General features: G+C 52.5%; 3 protein-coding genes across 8 annotated transcripts in view; all 3 read left to right on the top strand.

The window, feature by feature from the left end:
• The window catches only part of OTUD5 (OTU deubiquitinase 5), a 33,171-nt gene extending 29,791 nt beyond the window's left edge, over positions 1-3,380 (top strand). For 2 of the 3 annotated variants that reach the window (XM_055121549.1, XM_055121548.1), the window contains 3 exons: positions 1,614-1,815; positions 1,897-2,010; positions 2,313-3,380. In XM_055121549.1, coding sequence (XP_054977524.1) covers positions 1,614-1,815; positions 1,897-2,010; positions 2,313-2,437 — 441 coding nt within the window. In that variant the 3' untranslated portion in view covers positions 2,438-3,380. The remainder of the gene's footprint in view (positions 1-1,613; positions 1,816-1,896; positions 2,011-2,312) is intronic. The other variant, XM_004606437.2, reaches the window with a different exon arrangement.
• Positions 3,381-3,469: 89 nt separating this feature from the next.
• On the top strand, positions 3,470-12,271 carry PIM2 (Pim-2 proto-oncogene, serine/threonine kinase). Of its 2 annotated transcripts, XM_012932283.2 has the most exons (6): positions 3,470-6,982; positions 7,118-7,227; positions 7,975-8,025; positions 10,044-10,416; positions 10,840-11,016; positions 11,110-12,271. In XM_012932283.2, exons 1-6 carry the CDS (start codon positions 6,913-6,915, stop codon positions 11,277-11,279), a joined length of 951 nt encoding a protein of 316 aa, XP_012787737.1. In that variant the 5' UTR covers positions 3,470-6,912; the 3' UTR covers positions 11,280-12,271. The 2 variants fall into 2 exon arrangements, with proteins under 2 accessions (XP_012787737.1, XP_054977525.1); XM_055121550.1 differs by having other exon boundaries at positions 3,470-7,227.
• A 1,142-nt stretch (positions 12,272-13,413) lies between these two features.
• Positions 13,414-22,294, top strand: SLC35A2 (solute carrier family 35 member A2). Of its 3 annotated transcripts, none has more exons than XM_055122924.1 (5): positions 13,414-13,612; positions 15,007-15,189; positions 18,484-18,635; positions 20,553-20,705; positions 21,992-22,294. In XM_055122924.1, the coding sequence occupies exons 1-5, from the start codon at positions 13,522-13,524 to the stop codon at positions 22,112-22,114; spliced, it is 702 nt and encodes a 233-aa protein (XP_054978899.1). In that variant the 5' UTR covers positions 13,414-13,521; the 3' UTR covers positions 22,115-22,294. The 3 variants fall into 3 exon arrangements, with proteins under 3 accessions (XP_054978899.1, XP_054978900.1, XP_012787728.1); XM_012932274.2 differs by having other exon boundaries at positions 13,473-13,612; positions 19,963-20,705; positions 21,992-22,241; XM_055122925.1 differs by lacking the exon at positions 21,992-22,294 and having other exon boundaries at positions 13,420-13,612; positions 20,553-21,246.
• Positions 22,295-22,326: the final 32 nt, after the last annotated feature.

Raw genomic sequence — 22,326 nt, 5'->3', positions numbered from 1 at the left:
AGGAGGAAAAAATCAGTGGTTTTGGCATCTTGGGTGAAGGGGTAGCTTCCAGCCCTGCTGTATATCCCCAGTCCCCAGCCATAGTTTTGGTACTGTGCTTTAGAACTGTATAAAAAACAGCTGCAGATCGAGTTATGAAGGTGCCATGGAGAGCAGCATTTGGTGGTAGTGTGTGGCATGAATGGAGAGTTTCTAGGGACAAGCATTTATTAAAATGCCCCTATGTGTCAGACTATGCTAAGAATATAAAATAAGGTCTAGTGGCCTGAGCGTTAGTATAGTGGGTAATATGTTTGTCTTGCACGCAGTGGATCTGTGTCCGATCCCAGCATCCCATATGGTCCCCAGAGCACAGTCAGGAATAATTCCTGAGTGCAGAGCCAGGAGTAACCTCTGAGCATTACCTGGTGTGGCCCAAATAACAACCCCTATAAAAAGACAAGGTTCAGCCCACTTGAGCTGCAGTGACCCCATCTCTGCAGGGAGAGAGAGATGATAAGTCAGTGGGGTTCTTGAACCTGATTAAGGAGAAGTGGAAAGGAGGGCTCTGCTTAGTCTTCATGGAAGGACGTTGAATTCGTAGGGCACAGATGGGACCTGGCAGGATTCCAGGCACTTGAGGAATCACAAGGAGTTTTGAAAGATTGTAGATGCTGGCAAGACTTGAGTCATTCAACAATTATTTGCTGCAGGTCTGGGTCAGGTACTGTTGTCCATGTTTGGGGTGCATTGGTGAGCCTTTTTGTAAAGTGGAATGAAAAAGGTGGATTAGTTGAAAGGTGCTGTGGCTGAAAACTGGAGAGGGGCTGGAGAGACAGTACACTTTCTTTGAATGTGGCCAGTCCGCATTCAGCCCTTGACATTCCGCATTCAGCCCTTGACATTCCGTATGGTTTCCTGAGCCCTGCCAGGAGTGATTTCTGAATGCAGAGCCGAGCCCTGAGGTGAGTGCAGAGTAAGCCCTGAACACCACTGGGTGTGGTTTAAAACCAAAACCAACAGGGAAGTGAATAGGCTTGAATGGGCTGTTCCCAACATTAGGTATTGTGCTCTCAGGGTAGGCCTAGGAGGAGGGACATTGGAGCAGTACCTAGATGAAGGTGAGGGAGGCAAACTGTGCTTGGAGTCCCTCAGGTGACACACTAGGTAATCCAGACCACCTCAGGCCTGTATTGCCGAGCAGAATGTGGAGTAGATGAGTTTTTGAGCTGGTGGGCTGAATTGGGGAGGGGTTTGTGAGCTGCTTGAAGGACTCTTTTCCTCTGAGTGAGGAAGGAAATGGAGGCACATTTGTGAGAAGAGGAAAGAATCTGACTTAGGGTGTCATAGAGTCCTCCTGAGTGCTGAGTGCAGAATGAATTTTAGGGGACCAATGAGGAGTAGGCCGTCATGGTGGCCACAGGGATTAATGACTGACCAACAGTGCTGGCAAGGCAGGGGTCAGGATGGCTTCTGGATCATTTTTTCAGATGAAGGGAAGTTTCAGGCAGATTGGCTTCTGGGACTTGCTGCAGTTAAGGAACTGACTGTCATGCTGTGGTCTGACATGTGAAGGATGGGGACTCAGAGGCTCTTGGGGTTGGGGCTGGTCCTGACTGCTTCCTTTCTCTCAGCCTCGAAAAGCCAGCGCCACGTGCAGTTCTGCCACAGCAGCAGCCTCCAGTGGCTTGGAGGAGTGGACCAGCCGGTCTCCACGGCAGCGGAGCTCAGCCTCATCACCAGAGCACCCAGAGCTGCACACCGAGCTGGGCATCAAGCCCCCTTCTCCAGGCACTGTTTTAGCTCTTGCCAAACCTCCTTCACCCTGTGCACCAGGTCAGTGATGCACTGGTGGGGGAGGATGCTGGTCTCAGGCTGTTGGGGCCCTGTCTCTGTCTGACTGTTGATCTACCACAGGTACAAGCAGCCAGTTCTCAGCAGCGGCCGACCGGGCCTCTTCCCCCCTTGTGTCCCTCTACCCTGCTCTGGAATGCCGGGCTCTCATTCAGCAGATGTCCCCGTCAGCCTTTGGTAAGCCGCCTCTGTCCTTAGGGCCCAGGCCCAGCTAGGAGTTGGGGAGAGTTGGAAAGTCCTAAGAGGGGACTTCTAGAACTTCTGGGGATTTCTTAATGAAAAGGATTGTTTTCAGACCCAAGGGAGCTGCCTCAGAGGGACTCGTGAGTGATGTTGTGTAGGCCTAGTGGAGCTGGAGTCGCCATAGAGAGACGGGCCTGGATGGCCTTGTCTGGAATGGGTTTGTGTGGAGCTCAGGGTCAGGGACGGGTGAGGAGAAGGCTTCTGGAGAGTGTCTCATTACCCCTTTTCTTGCCCAGCAGGTCTGAATGACTGGGATGATGATGAGATCCTGGCATCGGTGCTGGCAGTGTCCCAACAGGAATACCTAGACAGTATGAAGAAAAACAAAATGCACAGAGACCCACCCCCAGACAAGAGTTGATGGTGACCCAGAGACTGGAGACCCATCTCCCAAACCCCGCCACTCTGCTCTCTGGTGCCACCCTCCCTTTCTTTGGCTTCTTCCTTCTCCCTCCTCTCTTTTCTCCTCCCCATGTCCCTCTGGCTGACTTACCTCTGCGCCCTCTCATCGCTGCCACCACCATCATGTGTCTCTGCGCCAGCTGACGTGCCCTGTTGCCCCCTGCACAGCACCATCCCTGCATTCCACAGGGGACTCGGGCAAGGGTGCCGAAGGTAGGCAAGAGACACAAAGAGACAAACCAGCTGGCAGCGGGCAACCCCAGGAGAGAGACAGAGGAAGCCTCCCTGTACCCCTTTCTTCCCAAATCAAACAAGTTTGTTATCCCAATTACACATTTTCCCAGAGAGGTGGAAGGAAACAGGTGGGAAATTCGTCTTCCTAATACCCCAAGAATGTCTGAGCCTTCATTGTTGAATTTTTTTGGTTTACTAAATATACTTTTATCTTACAAAATCAACTAATCACAGAAACGATGTAGGCAACAGCACTGGCTCGGTGAGGGTGACAACTCTCTCTCTGGTTTGGCTGCAGACAGTCCATGGGGCCCAGAGAGAACACAGAGTTGTGGTTGCTGTCTCTGACCTCCCACTCTCTGGAGGTGTGGGTAGGGTTGAGAGTGAGCTGGGGGTGGGGGGTGGGGGGCGGGGCAGGGGGCAGGTATCACATGGGCTTTGGACAATGAGACTCTGACCTCGCTGCATTCCTTTTGCTTCCACCGCCACCACCAGTCTCTCTGGAGTCTTGGGGTGGGGGGCATCTCTGAGGATCATGGCCGCCGCCCTGGATTTGAGTGTGGGGAGTGGGAGCAGCCTCGGCAGATGGGGCACCTGTTCCCTGCAGGTGTTGACAAGATCCACCGTCTGTAATGTCCTTGGCACAATAAAACCAAATGTCAGTTTCCCCTGAGCGCCTCTATTCTGTCCGGGACAGGGGGTGGGATGGTCTTTGGGTAGAACTGGCAATTGTGTGGGTCTTGGGTTCAACTATGAGAGCCACATTCCCTGCAGTAAGGTCTGTCTGGGGATTCAGAGTTTGTTGATATATGAATCATTGCTTGTTCTCCAATCTTCTGGAACCTGCTACGACCAGGAAAGCTCCGTTTTTGCCTGTTGCCCCTGCCCTGGGGAATATACAGCATAGAATCCACCCTGCCCTGTTTTCTGGGGTGTGATGGAAGCAGAGGACTGGTCTTGAGAGCAAAGGCGTAACTGCTAACTTCTCTGATTCCTGTCTCACCCTGTAAAATGTTTGCTCTTTCCATCGGATCACTGATGAGCAAATGCTTTGGAAAGGAGAATGAGCACACCATGATCTCAGTGCAAGTGAGTGGAGGGACCATCCCCTCTGGAGTTTAGAATCCAAGGAACAATTAGGAACTCTCTTTGCTGTCCCTATCCCCAGTCCTCTGACACCTCTGTTTCAGACTTGCCTAGGAGTAAAGACGAGGCAAGAGAAAGATGGCCACGTCTCAGGTTGTGTCAAGTGCCCATTGTGCCATGCCTCAATAGCAAGGTACCCTGTAGAATGGTGTGTAGTAGTCTCTGCAGGTGAGGCTGTTGAATGATGTGTGGAGTGGCTCTGGAATCCACTGGTCAAGTATGTGTATGTTGGAGAATTGGTTAGAAACCTCTCTCCGCTTTTTCTAGTGGTGTGGTCTTGGTCAAAGCATGTTCTGTGTGAGTTGCAAGTGTCACACGTGTATACTGAGTGACCCATGTCTGTGACTTCATGTTCTTTCTGGTAGAAAGCTTTCATGGAGTGTTCGAGGTCACTTGGACTTGAGCTGCTGCGTTTGATAGGCTCAGATTCAGCACACATGGCATTGAGTACCCTCACGTTGAAGTTTCTCTGCCATTTGGCCTCTGCCTGAAATTGGCACATCTTCTGTCTCAAGCCATCAACCTTGTCTTTCAGGATGGATAGATGGTAACTGAGAAGCTCTGTGGGACCCCTTTCATTTTTGTCTCATTGACTCCTTCCCCAGGAACCATTCTGTTCACTAATGGATGGAACCACGTCCCTGACATAGTGGAGCATCTCTGATATCTGTGTCCTTTCCAAGACCTGACAGCCTTACAGTAGACCCTCTTATCTGGGGCAAATAAATTATGGGCAAGTCCATGTTTGTGCCCTGCTTTCTGGATGTTGTTTCATGTGTGCCTGAATAGTTTGAGTCTTCATGTAGATCTCAGTGTCTCTAGTCATGTGTGTGACCAGGGCTCATTTCCAGGTGTGTCAGATGGTGACAATGTGGGACTCTCCTCTCTGACAGTTTGTGTCTGTTTCCGAGAGAAGCGCATATCTGCGTGGGTCTGTCTGGGACAGCGCATCTGTGGTTTCTCTTGGATGGAAGGGCTGTCCATTTGTAGTCCTGGGGTGGAATCTGGGGGTGGAATCTGGGGAGCAGTTACTGGACTGTTTCGGGGTCAGCACTGCCTGCATCTGTGGTTTTGCCTGCATCTTTCTAAGTCTCTCTTATGACACTGTCTTGGGAGTCTGGGGGAGGCTGTGGGCTGCAGTCAGGTAAATTGGGTCTGCAGTCATTGAATATGTATATTGGAGCATCTTTGTGTTCACCCTGGATGAACTTGGGGCCTCTCATTTCAGGGACCAAAGGGTCCACGTGACTACCTATCTGAAGGTGCTGGTGGTTTGTGCCAAATTCTGGTGGTATGCCTGATGGGACCTTTCTGTGTCCTCGGATGGCAGTGTGGGCTGGTGAATCTGTGGCATGCCTGGCATAGTGAGATGGCTTGTCTCTGGGCGTCATTCTGGGACATAACTGTGACAGCATGCCTGCCAAGTGATGTTGGCATGTGCGTCTAGGACAGGGTGACAGGCATGTGTCTGACAGAACTTGGTGAATAGTCTCTTACATAGTACAGTAGTTTTCCATTTCTGTGGGGTGTCTGTTCAGGTCCCCCAGTGGCTGAATCATAGTGGGCCCAAACCTATATGTTGGTTTTTTTCCCTATACATGCATTCTTTTGAGAGTTTAGTTTGTGAATTGGGATACAGTAAAAGATTAGCAATAACACTAAAGTACCATTGTAAATAGTTTATTATAATAAAGTGTGAGGGGATAGTTCAGAGGGCTATATAGCACATACTGGAGCCTGTTGCTATCCCTAGCACTTCATGATTTCTTGAGCACCATTAGCTGTACCCCTCCCCAAAGTTAGATGAATGTGTTCTTATCAGGCAATGCTCAGGAATTACTCCTGGCAGTGCTTGGATGACCACATAGGATTCCAGGGATTAAACCTGGGTTGGCCGTGTGCAAGGCAAGTGCCCTGCCGGCTGTATTATCTCTCCAGTCCCAAAATAAATATTTCCTTGTGGGCAGTGTTTGCAGACTGCTGTGGACTGGCTAAAGAGATAAGGGGGTTAACTGGGAGAGGGGGAACACTGTACTTCTGTACGTGTCTTTAGAAAGCATGTGTGTCTTCCTAGGATGCTAGGGTTGGTGTCTCCATTTTGCCCAGTTTGTGATTTTTTACCACCTCAGCCTCCGTCCTCGCTCTGAGTCCCTGTCCCTCTGATCTGGAAGCACACCTCCCAAGTGCCACCACGTCAGCCATTCCAGATGCTAGACCTGACTGGGCACACTGCCAGGGGCTCCTAACGACCCCCCCCCCCCGCAGGCCGCACCTCCAGGCGTGGGAACGCTGCCTTAGACCTGAGCTTCCTCTGCTCCTCTTCGGTGGTGGTCAGAAGTGTTACCCCTCCCTGGCAGCTGGACAGGTTCTTCCAGGATCTGCAGCTTCAGTTTCGGGGCGGAGGCTGCCTAGTCACCAGAAGAGTGCCTGTCCTGGGTATGGAGCGCTTTTCTGAGACAGGGTCCCCAGTAGCCACCAGCATGGCTTCTTAGAAACCAGGCTTGGGTTATCTCCGCGTTGATCTCGAGTCAGTGGTGGCAAACCAACCTACTAGGAAACAAGGCGGTGCAGTTAAAAAAGTATATATACACGTACACACATATACTTAAAAAAAAAAACCTGCGCACCGACCAAAACAAACGTGGTGGTTGCAAAGGGATTCCCAGAACCAGTTTCCTCTTCGTGCTCACCCCCTTCATTTGCATCCAGGCCCCGCCTGAGCAGAAGATCCGGGCATGTATTTGCAAAAAGGGGTACTTGAAACGCTGAGGGTGGTATGCAAATACGGGCAAGCTCCCATTGGCTAGGGTACAGCAGGTGCCGCGTCCGGATTGATCAAAGCCAAGTGGGCGGTGCCCTAATCCGGGACGACTCTCCTGCAGCGCGTGCCCGGGCTCAGTATCGTTGGGGCTGGCGCACGCGGCAAATTCTAGCGTGGCTCCGCTGGCGGGCCCGTCCGGACCCCCGAAATCTTTGCCTTCCACCCTGGCGCCCCCCAGCCCTGGCTCTCCATCCTCGCTGCCCCGGGCCTCTTGTGGGCTCAGTGGGCTCAATATGTGCGGCGCTGCCTCCATGTTGACCAAATCGCCGGCTCCACTGCTCCCCGAGACCCCCATGCCGCCAGGTGAGTGCAGCCCCTCTCCCATCTTCACGCGGGGTCAGCCCGAGTGGCGGGTGGTGTGGGGGGAGGGGCGCGGGCGGCCGGGCTCAACGCCTGGCTCGGCTGGCCGCCACCCTGACCTCGCCTCCGCCTGCGTAGGAGGCAAGGATCGCGAAGCGTTCGAGGCCGAGTACCGCCTTGGCCCCGTCCTAGGGAAGGGGGGATTCGGCACGGTCTTCGCCGGACACCGCGTTTCCGATCGACTCCAGGTACCCACCACGAGGGTCGGGGGAGGGGATCTGGGATGTGGGTGCGTAATGTATGTGTGTGTGTGGCCTGAACGGAAGTCCCGGCGCAGCGATGCTAATCGAGCCTGGAGCCGCTGGGCTGGTGCGGGGGTCAAGAGGGCCACGCGCTGGGCTGCTGCGCACGCCGCCCTAGGAGGAGGTGTGAGGGATACGGGGCGGGCAGCAAAGGGCGGGTGGGGGGGTGCGACCCAGGAGCTGTAACGTGTGGTGGGGGATTGAGGAGTAGAAACCCTGGGTTGCAGGCATGTGTGCACGTGCGGGGGGGAGGGGGCGGAGCTGAGATTTGGGGAAATTTCGAGAGGGGTGGAGGGTGGATGGTGTGGAGTCGTGACCACCAGCATGGCACCCTGTTGGAATTGGGGTATTACAGAGTGCAATGGCGAAAGCGGGAGGTGGGGGTGGGGGTGGGGGGTGGGGGGATGGCGGTTGGAGATGGGACGCAGCGCAAGCCCGGTGCTGGGGGTCCTGCCTTCCGTTGGGAGAAAAGCACAGGACCGTTGGGAGAAAAGCACAGGACCGAGGCTGGGGGGTGGGGAACTTGATTCTGTGTGGCTGGCGCCCCAGCGAGATGAGCTCCCTCCCCCTTTTTTAATGAGCCCCCCCTTTTTTATGGGATTGTGGCGTGGTCACCTGGTGAGGGTTGAAGAGTGGAAGGACCTGGGTGGGGGTGTACTCTGCTCCCTCCTCCACCTTGGCCCTTTTCTCTAGGTGGCCATCAAAGTGATCCCCCGGAACCGTGTGCTGGACTGGTCCCCCTTGGTGAGTACCCCTGGGGTCCTTCCAGATGTACCGGCGCCATTGCCAAGCCCTCCCTAAGCCCCCTACGTGGGGCCTAAATGACTCCTTGGGCCCATAACCATGGGAAGCACCCCTATCTGCCCCAGACTCCCGGAGCTGCATCCACACTTCCTCCAGGTTTGGGCTCACCCCAATTCCCTTGGAATTCCGGAGTGCCCCCTTGAATGCGCCCTCCCCCCCTCCCATTTCTCTCCGGAAACTAAGCTTCAGGGGCTGCCCGCAGGGCATGCTGGTGGGGAAAGAGGGGCAGAGGTCATTGGTTGCCATGGTGATGGCTGCTGCTTCTCGGCTGCTGTGGAGAGCGCCAACGGACGGACAACAGGGCGGGTCTAGGCTGGTTGTCAGGCAGCGCCCTCTGGCGGGAATGGGACGACAAAGCCGTCTCAGGCCCCAGCCTCCAAGATGGCCGCGCCTGCGCAGTAGCCAGCTCCACCGTGAGAAAAATGGTGTGCGGCTGTGCAATGCGGCGTCATGGCCGCTAGAGGACCCGATCCCGGCGCGCAAGGCGGATTCTACTTGCTTGTGTGCTCACATGAAGCTTCTAGAATTGATGGACTTAAGTAGGATTTATCCCCCCCCCCCTTCATTTAAAAAAATTGGAGGGAGGAGCCAAATTCAGTGATGCTCAGGATTTACTCTTATCTCTGCACTTAGCAAACATTCCTGTCGCTGCTGGAGGGGCACCATAAAGGATGTAAGGGATGGAACCCAGGTCTTACGGGTTCATGGCAAGTGCCATACTCACTCTACTCTCTCCAGCCATGTTTTTTTTAGATTTTATTTATTTTTACTTTTTGGGGTCACATCGGGGGATGCACAGGGTTTACTCCTGGCTCATGCACTCAGGACTTACTCCTGGCGGTGCTCGGAGGACCATATGGGAAACTGGGAATCGAATCTGCGTCGGCTGCGTGCAAGGCAAACACCCTACCTGCTGTGCTATCGCCCCAGCCCTCACCATCCATGTTTTTTTAATAAAAAAAAATTAAGAATTGTGAATAACAAAGTTATTGATAGTTGATTTTTGGGGAGTATTTCACCACTAATCCCACCGCCAGTGTCAGTTTCCCTCCACTAGTGTTTTCATACTTACTCTCCCACACCACCTTGAAAGGCACATTTCAGAGTTTGGTGGTTACAGTTGAGATCTCATGTTTTCAGTGTTGTAGTATCGGTGCTTTGGCTATATAACAATACCAGTCTTCAGCATCACCAGTATATATAACCAAGGCCCCTGATCCCGATTTCCTCATTACTCTGTTCTCATTTTCTTCCTTGGTCCCCTTGATTTCAGTACTCAGAGGGACCTATAGTGGTCCTGGGAATTGAACCGTGGTCAGCTGTGTACAAGGCAAGTGTATTAACCCCTAGATCATTTTTCCACCCTTCTTTTTTTCTCTTTTTTTGGGTGGATGTTGGGATTGAACATAAGGCCTAACACATTACACAAGACAAGTGCTCTTCTGAATTATACCACCCTCCCTTCAGCCCAAAATGTAGCTAGGCTTTTGGCTTGATTTGTGTTCTCAGTGACTATGCGAAACTGAACCTTGAAGATAAGGGAGAGTAGCGTCCAGGGAATGTGTTAGAACACTTCCCTTGCATGTGCAATGTCCTTGATTTAATCCCTGGCATAGCAAAAAAGACAATGATGATAAAAGGGTCTGAATGAGAATACAGCAGGTAGGGCCCTGCCATACATGTGGCTGACCCTGGGTTTGATCCAGGGTATGCCATAGGGTCCCCCAAGCCCTTCTGGGAGTGATCCCTGAGCACAGAGGCAGGAATAAGCCCTGAGCACTACTGGGTGTAGCCCCCAAACAAGTTTTTTTAAAAAGCGGCAAAGACAAGGAAGCTAAAGCCTAGGCCAGGGAGCAAGTTGATCCAAGCCAGCGGGTTTAGCATTAAGTTTGGGTGAGCAGTCATCCTCCCAGTTTCTGCTCTAATATGTGCATTCTTTCTCTTCCTGCATTCCATAGCCTGATTCTGGCACATGCCCACTGGAAGTGGCCCTGCTGTGGAAAGTGGGTGCTGGCGGTGGACATCCTGGTGTGATCCGCCTCCTCGACTGGTTTGAGACAGCTGAGGGCTTCATGCTGGTCCTTGAGCGCCCTTTGCCAGCCCAGGATCTCTTTGACTACATCACAGAGCAGGGTCCACTGGGTGAAAACCGAAGCCGCAGCCTCTTTGCCCAAGTAGTGGCAGCGGTTCGGCACTGCCATGCCCGTGGTGTTGTCCACCGTGACATCAAGGATGAAAACATCTTGATGGACCTCCGCCGGGGCTGTGCCAAACTCATTGATTTTGGTTCCGGTGCCCTGCTTCATGATGAACCATATACCGACTTTGATGGTAAGGCTTTCCTAAATCTCTGAGGAACTTTCTCCCCATATCTTTATGACCTTTTGAACTGTATCTGCCAGTACTAAGCTCTCCTGTCAATCTTGATCTGTATTTCACCTTTAGAGGGGCCTTCATTTTTCAATTTCAGGGATTCCTAAAAAAGCTTTGCCCACTGATCTTTCAGAGCCCTGACTGTTTTGTGGGCTCTTAATCCTGGTAAGGGGACCCTATTATCTTAAGTGTGCTCTTAACTCCAGTAAGGGGATTCCTCCCATTACTTACAAGTTCTTGTATCCTCCTGAGAGGACTCTTCTGTTATTTCTGCAGCTCCTTTATTGCTCTTACAAAGAGCTTCAGTTCTGGGGAGGGTGGCGGGGTGCCATGGGAGAAGTGCATTATGGGCTTATGACCTAACCTCTGATTTGTGAACAGGAACACGGGTGTACAGCCCCCCTGAGTGGATCTCCCGTCACCAGTACCATGCCCTCCCGGCCACGGTTTGGTCACTGGGCATCCTCCTCTATGATATGGTATGTGGGGATATCCCGTTCGAGAAGGACCAGGAGATTCTGGAGGCTGAGCTCCACTTCCCAGCCCATGTCTCTTCTGGTAAGAATGTGTCCTGGCTCTGTGTATTCCACCCCCCTCTGACTGCTACCCCCAGAACTGATTGCTGATCTTCTGTCTGCTTCCCACCTGCAGACTGCAGTGCCCTAATTCGCCGATGCCTGGCCTCCAAACCATCTGAGCGCCCTTCGCTGGAGGAGATCCTGATGGACCCCTGGATGAAGGCAGCAGTCGAAGACAAATCCCTCGATGATGCCCTCAAAAAAGGGGGTTCTAACCCTCTACCTTGGTCCCTGTTGCCATAGTCGTGGCCAGGCCCCCCCACCCCTGCCTCCCACCCCCACCCCTCACCCACCCCTGGTTGGAATAGCCATCCCATGGTCGTGCCACAGGGATAGATGGACCAACATCGGTTGACTTGGTTTTACAGGTCTTTACAAATCCAGTGTTAATAGGGTCAGAGATTGGGGGATAGGGGTCAGAAGGACCTAAGCCAAATCTGTCCCAACCCCCCTCCCAATCCTTGCAAGGAGCCTTCCTCCCAGATCTTGTGGTCTCTTCTTCTGGAGAGGGAATTTCAGAGCTTTTTCTTTTGCTAGAGATGTTGATTTTGTCCACGTTCCTGTCTGTTCTGAGCCCCTACCCCCCTCCCCAACTCCCACCCCGGGATTCTGTCTCTGTTGAAGTGTAGCTGCTCAAGTTACCCTCCCTGCTACCACCACGGGGATTCAGTTCTAATGCTGTTTGGGCAAGGGTGCTTTTTTTCCACTTCCCCAGCGCAAAGGGACTCTTAGCCTAGGATCGTTCATTCAGTCAGGCTGCTCACCTACCTCAGCCCAGGGTTGTTTATTCTGGGGGAGGTAATGCCCTCTCATTTTCCCTGGGCTCATGCTCTCGCTTCCATTCCCCGCACCCTTTTTGATGAAGGGACCTTTGTGTGTTATCCCAAGTGCTCTTATTCTGATAAGGTGATCCCTACTTCCGTGATTTTAGGGGAAGGAATGGGAGATGGACAGCACCAGAGTCCACTAGGAAGGGGTTGATTGATGGCTTTTGGTGGGATGGGGTGAAGGAAATAAAGTCTTGTTTGTTCTCTCCCACCCCCATACACACCTTCTTAGATACTTGTTGCCTCCTTCTGAGCCAGGCTTGTTCAGTTGCTGAAATGTAAATACTTAATGTATTTGGAGGTGAGGGTAGAGTTCCAACTGCCCTTTTCCATCTCCTCCCTGCCTGGATTATTTAAAAAGCCATGTGTGGAAACCCACTATTTAATAAATGTCAGAATCCGAAGTGACTTGTGGAGCCAGCTTCAAATCTTGCCTTTGGTAGAGCCAAGACTTGGGAATTGGACTGGCTCTCCGCGGGCTTCTCAACAAGCGGCAGCAGTGCCTTCACAATGAGGACTAGGGGTTCAGCCAAGCTGAGCGGTAAAAAACACCGTTCCCTCCCCCACCTTCTGCTTCCCTTGTCTGTGGAGTATGTGGTATGTGTAGAAGGGCTGTATTCAGGTACTAGACACCTTGGATGTTTGGGACACATCCCCAAACCTTACCATGGACTCAAGAAAAAAACCCATTTTTTGCCCCTCACCCCATAATACCTTAGAAAATACTCACTCCGTTGGAGCAAGGGGGAGATTGATAAGGGGAGAGTGCAATCTGTGGTTGGACCCTAATAAGTCTCCAGCCCTGGTTTAAGGAGGAACAATTGACCAGTCCTTTTTCCTGTTCATTCCCCTCAGCTCTTCCCTGCCCTCTTCTATATTGATTTCCCTGGTGGGGGACATCAGTTGTGCCTTTCCTGGTCCTGCATTCACCTGTAATGGTGACCCATTTTCCTCCATTCTCAGCTTTTGTGTGAGGAACAAAGCCTTATTCCTGGTTCTGCATTCTTGAAGGCACCATAATAGAATGCTGGAGATGGAACCCTGGTCTAACGCTGCAAGGCAATCACCCTACTCGCTGTACTATTAATTCAGCCCTTGCACTACGTTTGTATTGGGATCTAATTTAACCTGTAGGAGCCGCGGGGGCGGGGTGTGTGATGGAAGTGGGGCGGAGAAGGGAGCCTCCCAGCTCTAGAGTATTGTGTGGAGGAGCAAATCCTAAGAGATGGGTCAAGAAGTGCCTGCTTATCACGCGGGAAACTCGGTTTCTATCCCCGATACTGCATGGTCCCTTGCACTGCCAGGAGCAGCCTGAACACCGAGCTGGAGGCTCCTGAGCATCGTAGGATGTGGGCCTTCTGCAAAACCTAAGCTTTGAGCCAGCCGGAAGGGATGGAATCCAAGCAAATGAGATACGGATGGCCGACTACGACCTCGGGGTGAAAGGAGGCTCCGGGGTCTTTAGCGGTGGGGGCGGGTCGGTGAGGCGTGGCCAAGGCTTGGGAGACGGCCGGCGCGGGCTGGCTGGCCAATCAGCAGCTCCCGGAGCTGCCGGGGAACGCCTCCGCCGGTCCCGCCCACCCCGGGAACGGAAGCGGAAATGACGACCAGGGAAGTGGCCTGCTGTTGCCGAGGGGACGGGCCCGGCAGATGCCAACATGGCAGCGGTTGGGTCTGGTGGTTCCTCGGCGGCGACTGGTCCCGGGGCGGTATCCACTGGGACCTTGGAACCCGGGACCGCCAGTGCGGGTGAGACAGACTTGTGGGGAAGTGCGGGGTCGCGAGCGCTACGGGGTCAGGACGGTTCCTCCGGAACGAGGGGAAGCATCCGGTAGGGACCTGCTGTGTGCTTGTGTGTGTGTTTTTGTGTGTGTGTGTGCGTGCGTACGTGCGTGTGTGTGGCGGGGAGTGTGTAGGAGGGTGGGACCGCCATTGTGTATGTGTGGGGGGAACGGGAAGGCCACGTTCTGAGGGGGGAGCCCCCTGTGCGTGTGGCAAGGGGAGCCCTTTCCAAAGGGAGGGGCGGCTCCTTCCTTCTGGAGGGTTTCAGAGCATTCAGGGGGCGTGTGTCAGCTCGGTCTCTCCTTCCAGAAGCGAGAGGCTGACCTGAGGGGTGGTGGTTTCTTAGGCGAAGGGGCTGCTTTGACAGGGTGGGGCCTGTTATGTTTGTATGACTTAACAGAGAATCCATTTGGAATCTGGGGATATTCATTAAAGGTGAGAAGTCTTTTCTGGGGGGCCCTAATGGAGGCAGGGTTCGTGGTAAAGGGGAGGGGAGGGACTCATCGAAGGTGGAGAGAAAAAGCGTTTTGAGGGTGTGGGGAGACTGTAGAACAAAGAATAATGCCTTGGCCGAAGACAGGGGATAGAGGGAAGTGTTGGGGGCTGAGTGGACCATGTGGCACAAGGGGAGAACCTTCTATTCCTCTTGGAGGGACCCAGCTCATATCCAGTGAAGTAACCATTCATTGTGTGGGGTCTGATCCTTGTGTCAGTAGGGGAATAATTTCTTTCCCATATGGGACCATGCTGGCTTTGGAGGAGCCCCACACCATAGGAAGGAAGGGTTAGAAGGACCATTCTCAGAGAAAGGTGATTTATTCGCCGTTGGATTCATTAATAGGTGGCCATGCCTTAACCTAAGAGAGGGAATCAGGTTCTCCCGGGGACAAATTCTCCTGAGTTAGCATCATCAGTTCCTACAAATCTGCCCTGTTCTCCTCTGTGTATTGGGGATACTTATTATATTTCCTTTGGAGCGCAGAGTAAGACAGGGGTCTCTTGAGGTGACCCATATAAACCCCCCTCTGCCAAGCAACAGGCTGGCAATAAGCACTCCATAAACTCCATAGAATGAAGTCGGTTTTCTGTCTAGAGGAGAGCTGCCTCCAGGGGAAAGGAGTGAGGCCCCAGAGCCAGCCCCAAGCCATTTCCTGGAGGATTCTAGGTATGGCTGGGAGGGGTGAGGCCCCACTTCTTCCTTTCCTTCTCAAAGTGGTGGGGGAAGGCGTGCAAAAGGAGGAAGTAGCAGCAGCTGGTAAAATCCGGGTTGATAAAGAAGAGGTGGAGGGTGGTTAGTGGGTGTGGCTATGCCCAGCCGCTTCTGACCCCTTCTTCCCTTTTATCCTTCTGTTCCCCAACAGCTCACCGGCGCCTCAAATACATCTCCCTAGCTGTGCTGGTGGTGCAGAATGCCTCCCTCATCCTCAGCATCCGATACGCCCGCACGCTGCCTGGAGACACCTTCTTTGCCACCACTGCTGTGGTCATGGCCGAAGTGCTCAAAGGTCTAACCTGCCTGCTGCTGCTCTTTGCACAGAAGAGGGGTACGAGTCAGGGAGGGAGGATGTGCTGGGGTCAGTGGATGGGACAAGGGGGGAGTGGAGGGGCGGTGTGTGTGTGTGTGTGTGTGTGTGTGTGTGTGTGTGTGTGTGCGCGTGCTCATGCACATACTGCTGGCCCACATGTGGAAGTTTTGCCGGGAGTGTATCTAGCATGCACTCCCACTTTTAGACCCCCTTAGCCCCAGGAACTTGCCAGCTATGAACTCCAGCATTGAGACCCAGCCCCTTGAGGTAGTCAGGGCTTTCCTTTAACTTTTCATTAAGGAGAATTTAAAAGATAGATAAACATCGGGAGACACAGTAAAAGACTACCCACATACTACCACATTCTAGGCACATACCCACTACTCCTACCCACATACCTCACTACCCAAATTCAACAATCATCAGCTCATGATTGCTCTGCCCTTAAGTAGTCCTAGTCATTCTCCATGCACAGTTCCAGCTGTGTCTGCCTCTCTCCTCTTCCCCTTCCCAAGCTTTTATTGAAGTATGACCCATGCGAAGAGAGGGTGATTTGAAACAAATCCCCCTTATTATCTTATACAAGTATTTTGATTCATTGAAAAATAACCCCGATCTAAACAATAATACATCAAATTTATTTTGGAATGAGCCATTTCATAAGGTAATAAAATCATCAAATACCCAATCAGTGTTCAGATTCATAATGCTGTCCTAAATGTCAACTCAAGGTTTGAAGACTTTTGTTGGACTCGGGCTTGGAGACGTGGCTCCCCTCTGAGACTGCGTGTACAGAGGACGTCTTGGGTTGGGGATTGGCAGCCTTAAGAGAAAGAGTCAGAACTCGGTTGGTGTGAGGTCAGTGTTCCGAAAGTTAGAAGGTGTTTTGTGAAGTCTGTTCACCTGAGATTCCTCTCCAGCTCTTTCTCCACTCAGTAAAAGACAAATCGGGCCATGAATTTATAGATTTTAGGCAGCCTACCATCTTGAGCTATCATTTAGCACCTCACATTTGATATTTATCTCTAAGTTATATTTATCTACTGACTTAAGTACCTCCTTGAAATCTGGCCTTCCTTAAAGAGGAGCCTTCTGTTTTTATAAATTTCTAGGCCATACCGGTGATGCTCAGGGGTTACTTATGGCTCTGTGCTCAGGAATTACTACTTGCAGTGTTCAGGGAACCATATGGGTTACCAGTGACTGAACCCCAGTAAGCCACATTCAAGGCAAACACCCCCCAGCTGTACTATTGCTCCAGCCCTAAAGAGGTGCCTTCTATAAAATGTTTGCCACTCCTTTCTTGGTAAAAGCCTTGCATGGGCAAAGGAGATGTGTTCATTAATGGTTCTGCTCTCAGTATAAACTGTATAGAAAACAGAATTTGTTGGGGTTGGGGGGAATTCAGGCAACACCTGGAATGGCTCTGGGACTACTCCTGGCTTTCTGCTCAGGAGTAACCCCTGTTGGTACTCAGAGGAATCAGATGCGCTGAGGATTCCAAGTAGTATAAGCGGCCTGCAAAGCAAGCACCTTAACTCCTGTATTGTCTCTGGCCCACAGAAAACATTCTGAACCCACTTTTGAGCTGCAGGGTGCTGAGTGGCAACAGTATAAGCACCACCACTTCTCTGCATGCCTGGTTTTGAGATTCAAACAGTGAACACAAACCCTGGCAGGTCAGGAGTGGAGAGCTGTGGAGGTGCAGATAAAGGGCATAAATCCGATCCTCGGGGCTCAGGCTTTATTTTTATCATTTTGGTTTTTGGGCCACGTCTGGCTGTGCTCAGGGCTTCTGCTAGGCTCTGTACTCAGATCGCTCCTGGTAGGGCTTAGGGGACTGTATGTGGTGCTAGGAATCCAAATTCTCAGCGTGTGAAAGGCAAGAGCCCTACCTCCTGTACTGTTGCTCCAGCCCTCAAGTGTTTTGTTTGTTTCTGGGCTATACCCAGTGATGCTCAGTGATCACTCCTGGTGGGCTCAGAGGACCATATGGGGGTGCTGAGAATTAACATCCATGTTGGCCCTGCATACAAGGTAAGTACCCTATTCACTGTACTATCACTCCAGTCCCCAAGATTGAGGCTTTAGATAGGGAGAAATGAATATATATGGGCAGGAGTCCCAAGCCTTCTCCCTCTTAATTTACGCTTTCAAATACTCCTTTACCTCCACTTTTTTCTTTCTCTGAATGAATTTTGTAGTACAAAAAAGTGCCGCCCTTCTGTCAGGCCATTGTATATTCGCATCACTTATTTTTTTCCTTATTAGAACACAAGTCACAATGGACACCAGAATGTGCTTGGACATGGTGTGCCAGTTGTGTGGTGAAGTGTATGGTATTTTCTTTGGTTTGTTTTGGGGCTACACTGGGCAGTCTTGGGGCTTACTCCTGACTCTGCTCAGGGATCACTTCTAGCAGGCTTGGGGAACTATAAGGTGCTGGGGATCAAACCCAGCTTGGCTGTGTGCAAGGCAAGCATCTTTTTCTCCTGGACTATCTCTCTGGCAATGAATGTGTTATGTTTATACAATGTAAACAATTTATATGTGTGGATGACACCTGAACAATCAGGATGCCCAAAGCTCTGTTCTCGGGGCGCTTGGATAAGGGATTTGAGATGGGTAACTACTTCGGGAATGAATGCAGTCAAGGGCAAGGATGGGCTCTTGTGACCAAACATTGAGCTGTTTTGCTCAATCCTTGCACAGTGGTTGGTGATAGGAAATTTTTTTCCGAGGATGACCCTGAAAGGCACTGGGGTGAGTTTTTTATTGGCCTTGCTCAAACCTAATTTGATCACTAGCATTGCATGGTCCCCTGAACCACTGTTGGGAGCAGCAATTCCTCAAGCATAGCCCCCATGTTCTACCAGGTATGGCCTAAGAACAAAAGACAAGATGAATAAAAATCATCTGATGATCAGACACAGTGGTTGGGTGATTTTTTTGTTTTTGTGTTTGGACCACACCCGGTAGCACTCATGGCTTACTCCTGGCTCTGTGCTCAGGGGACCTTATGTATGTGGTGCTGGGGGCTGGCCTCTGGGGTTGGCCGTGTGCCAGGCAAATGCCTTAACCCATATTTTCTCTGGCCCTTGGCTGATGAATTTGTATCCCTTATGGCAAATATCCACCATGCCTACAAGAGATGGGACTATTTTAGTGAAACAGTCCAGACCTCATTCTTTAGGTCTCCAAGTCAGAATGTTTGGGAGACACAAACCCAGGCCCTGTCCTGTCCATGGAAGATCCCCACCCCCCAACCATTTCAGAAGCCAGTTCTACAAAGGGCTCTCTTTCCCTACCTAGGTAATGTGAAGCATCTGGTTCTCTTCCTCCACGAGGCTGTCCTGGTGCAGTATGTGGACACCCTCAAGCTTGCAGTGCCCTCTCTCATCTACACCTTGCAGAATAACCTCCAGTATGTGGCCATCTCCAATCTGCCAGCTGCCACTTTCCAGGTGAGCCTCGAGCCCAGCAAAGAAATTGGCTGGGGTGGAGGATAGGGAATATTGGGGTGGGGGAAGGCAGGAACAGGTTTGGAACTCTTGAGTGGCCTTGGAACTCACTCAATCTGGGTTTGTGAATTGGAAGTGGAATAGGCTTGGGAAGCTGGGGTCACTTGAAGGCATAAGAGCTGCTCTGAGGCCTTGGCAGTAGAAACGTTTGAGGCTGTGTACAGGCAAGTAGCCTGGGAAAGATGGGTTCAGGAGCCTGGACTGAGGGGTCAGGGAGATGGGTGAAAGGGCTGGATTGCATGTGTAGTCCACGGGGAACCCACATGGTCCCCCAAGCAATGCTGGGGGTAACCTTTGAGCTCTGATGTAGCTGGGAGGCCCTGAAACAAAACAAAACATGACCCAAACAGGACCGGAGAGATAGTATAGTGAATAGGGTGTTTGCCTTGCACGTGGCCAAGCTATGTTTGATCCCCGGTATCCCATATGGTCCCCAGAGCACCTCCAGGAGTAATTCCTGAGTGCAGAGCCAAGAGTAATTCCGAGCATTGCTGGGTGTGGCCAAAAAAAAAGAGAAGTAAAAATAAATGGAGTATTAATACCCCCCCGCCCCAGAAAAAAAGAACAAAACCAACCAAACACAAAATCCAAGTAACTTTGGGTTGAGGCTGAGCTACCTAGGTTCAATTCTCAGCTCTGCTGCTTCCCAGCTGTGTGATACTGGGCAAGTCATTCAGTGTCTCATTCTTACCTTGAATTTTGCAATAGCGCCCCCTATTGTATGAGGTACTGCGGCCCAATACCTTACCTTGAATTTTGCAATAGCGCCCTCTATTGTATGAGGTACTGAGGCCCAGGCCAGACACACAGTAAGGCATTTCTTAGGCACTCCTGCCTCACAGATTCTATTGCTTGTTTTTTTTCTGGTGGGGGGCACACTGGGTCTGCACTGGGATCATTCCCAGTAGACTCTGTGGACCCTAGGGGGTGCTCTGCCATACTCGGTCCCATCTCTCTGGCCCCTCGATCCCTCCGAGCTCTTGAGCATCAATGCTCAGTGGAAGACTGGGGTGTTTTTGGTGTTTGTTTTGAGCCACAACCAGCGGTGCTCAGGTCTTCCTCTTGGCTCTGCTCTCAGAGATCGGGCTTAGTGGGCTCAGGTGATCATATGGGGTGTTGGGTATCAAACCTGGGTCAGCTGTGTGCAAGGCAAGCACCCTACCTGCTGTACTATTTGCTCTGGTCCCTGGGGAATGGCTGTTTTTACCCCCCAGGGCCTGGGGTGTCTCTCATGTCCTGTGGGCCTGCCCTCAGTGTCTGCCGCCCCCAGGTTACGTACCAGCTGAAGATCCTGACCACTGCGCTGTTCTCTGTGCTCATGCTGAACCGCGGCCTTTCCCGCTTGCAGTGGGCCTCCCTGCTGCTGCTATTCACCGGTGTCGCCATTGTGCAGGCTCAGCAGGCCGGGGGTGGGGGCCCACGGCCCCTGGACCAGAACCCTGGGGTGGGCCTCGCAGCCGTCGTGGCCTCCTGCCTCTCGTCCGGCTTCGCGGGCGTCTACTTCGAGAAGATCCTCAAGGGCAGCTCAGGTTCTGTGTGGCTGCGCAACCTGCAGCTAGGCCTCTTCGGCACTGCCCTGGGCCTGGTGGGGCTCTGGTGGGTCGAGGGGGCAGCTGTGGCCCGCCACGGCTTCTTCTTTGGTTACACACCTGCTGTCTGGGGTGTGGTGTTCAACCAGGCCTTTGGTGGCCTGCTGGTAGCTGTTGTGGTCAAGTACGCTGACAACATCCTCAAGGGCTTCGCCACCTCCCTGTCCATTGTGCTGTCCACCGTTGCCTCCGTCCGCCTCTTTGGCTTCCACGTGGACCCACTGTTTGCCCTGGGTGCCGGGCTTGTCATCGGGGCCGTCTACCTCTACAGCCTTCCCCGAGGTGCAGCCAAAGCCATAGCTTCCGCTTCCGCCTCCGTCTCGGCCAGCGCCGGGCCCTGCACTCACCAGCAGCCTCCAGGGCAGCCACCGCCACCGCCAACTTCCTACCGCGGAGACCTCAGCATGGAGCCCCTCCTGCCCAAGTCAGTGCTGGTGAAGTGAGGGCTGGAGGCAGTGGGGGGACACTGGGCGGGGGACTGGGTGGAGGGTATGGGCAGTGGCAGGAGCCAAGTCACCACCGAGGAGCCTGTCTCTCTGCACTGGGCACGCTCTTCTTCCACGGCCATGGAAGGTGGGCCATCAGGCTAACCCTTCCTCAGGTTGTAAGCTGGCCACTTTTGCCCTCGTCTCACCCCGTTAGGGACAATCAAGGCCTTTTATTTTTTGTCCCACTCAGCCAGCAGTGTCCTGTCTCAGGCCAGGGAGAGTCCCTCCCAGCAGACCCTTCCCCCTGGTCAGGACACAGATGCTCCAGCTTTCTGATTACAACTAAGGCCTACCTGTGGGTCCAGCTGCCCAGAGCCAGAGGCCTTCTCGCCCTCACCACCACACTGCATCAGGGTTAGTCGCCCAGGTCTTTCTGTGGTGTTCCGGGTGCCTTCCCTTAACATGGAGGCTCCTTGAAAACAGGCCTCTTGCCAGCACCCAGGGAGATTAGGGGCCAGAGCTGAGAATTTTGGCATCTGCCAATTTCAGGGGGTGGGGAGGGGTGGCTAGGGGAGGGTGCCATGGTGGCCCTTTGTCTTTCCATGGTTAGGGGCTTTGTGGTGTGATCAGGTAATTAATTCACAATCCAGGGTGTGGGCAAAGTGAGGAGGGGAGATGGTTAAAGCCAATGCGCCATTGACTGTAAGGACACAGTAAGCAGCCAGGTGCAGGGGGGATTTTCGGAGCCATCCTGAGGAAAATTAATGCTGCCAACCACATCTGTGCTACCCTAATGGCTGCTGGAGTCGCCCTCATTCATGGGAGGGTGTCTTAAAATGACTGACATGTGGAACCTACCCTTTGCAGTCCCCAAAGCTTATTAACCCCTTAACTGTCTCCCAGGGGCGCGTATGTTTGTACGTGTGTGTGCGTGATTGTGTGCGTGTGTGTGTGCACGTGGGAGACACCTGGGCTGTCTTTGCTATCTGTACATAGGGCCATTGGATCTTTATTTTTGATTAATTTGTTCTGATTCTTTTTGGGGGGTGGGGCGTTGTTTTTCTAAAGAACTGTAATGAACAAATGTCAGGATACCCAATGCCAAATAAAGATGTTGTATTTATTTAGTCCACGTGTAGCTTTCTGACCCTCTCTGCATGGGCTGTGACTACTAACTCTAGAACTACCAGCTTCCTTCCCGCTGCCCTTGCTTGCTCAGGGTGCACACCTGCCAGCCTGCCCCAGCTCTGTTGTTTTTCTTTCCTCCCCACCCCTACCACAGGTTGCTCACCAAGGTGAAGGGTTCGTAGCTGCTGGGATCGACGACACTGGCCTCCGTTCTCCCTTCTGGCCCAGGCCCAGCCATGACCCAACTCTGATCAGTATTAGGGGTGGGAGAAGGTAGTCACTGCCCCACTCACCCCACCCAACCCCGATTCCCTCCCCAAAGGGTTGACCTATGACCAAACTTGGTCTGGGAATGAAGGCATGGATAGGACTCACCTCAGCCTTCAGTTCCTGCTGTCCCCATGTCCCGTGCCACCCCACACATTATTTCTTAGGTCTTTTTTTGGCAAATAAAATGTCTTCTGCGTCTGGCTGATTTGGGATGGGAAA

This window comes from Sorex araneus, chromosome X (genome assembly GCF_027595985.1).
Source record: "Sorex araneus isolate mSorAra2 chromosome X, mSorAra2.pri, whole genome shotgun sequence".
Lineage (NCBI taxonomy): Eukaryota > Metazoa > Chordata > Mammalia > Eulipotyphla > Soricidae > Sorex > Sorex araneus.
This window is presented reverse-complemented; position numbering and strand designations above follow the sequence as displayed.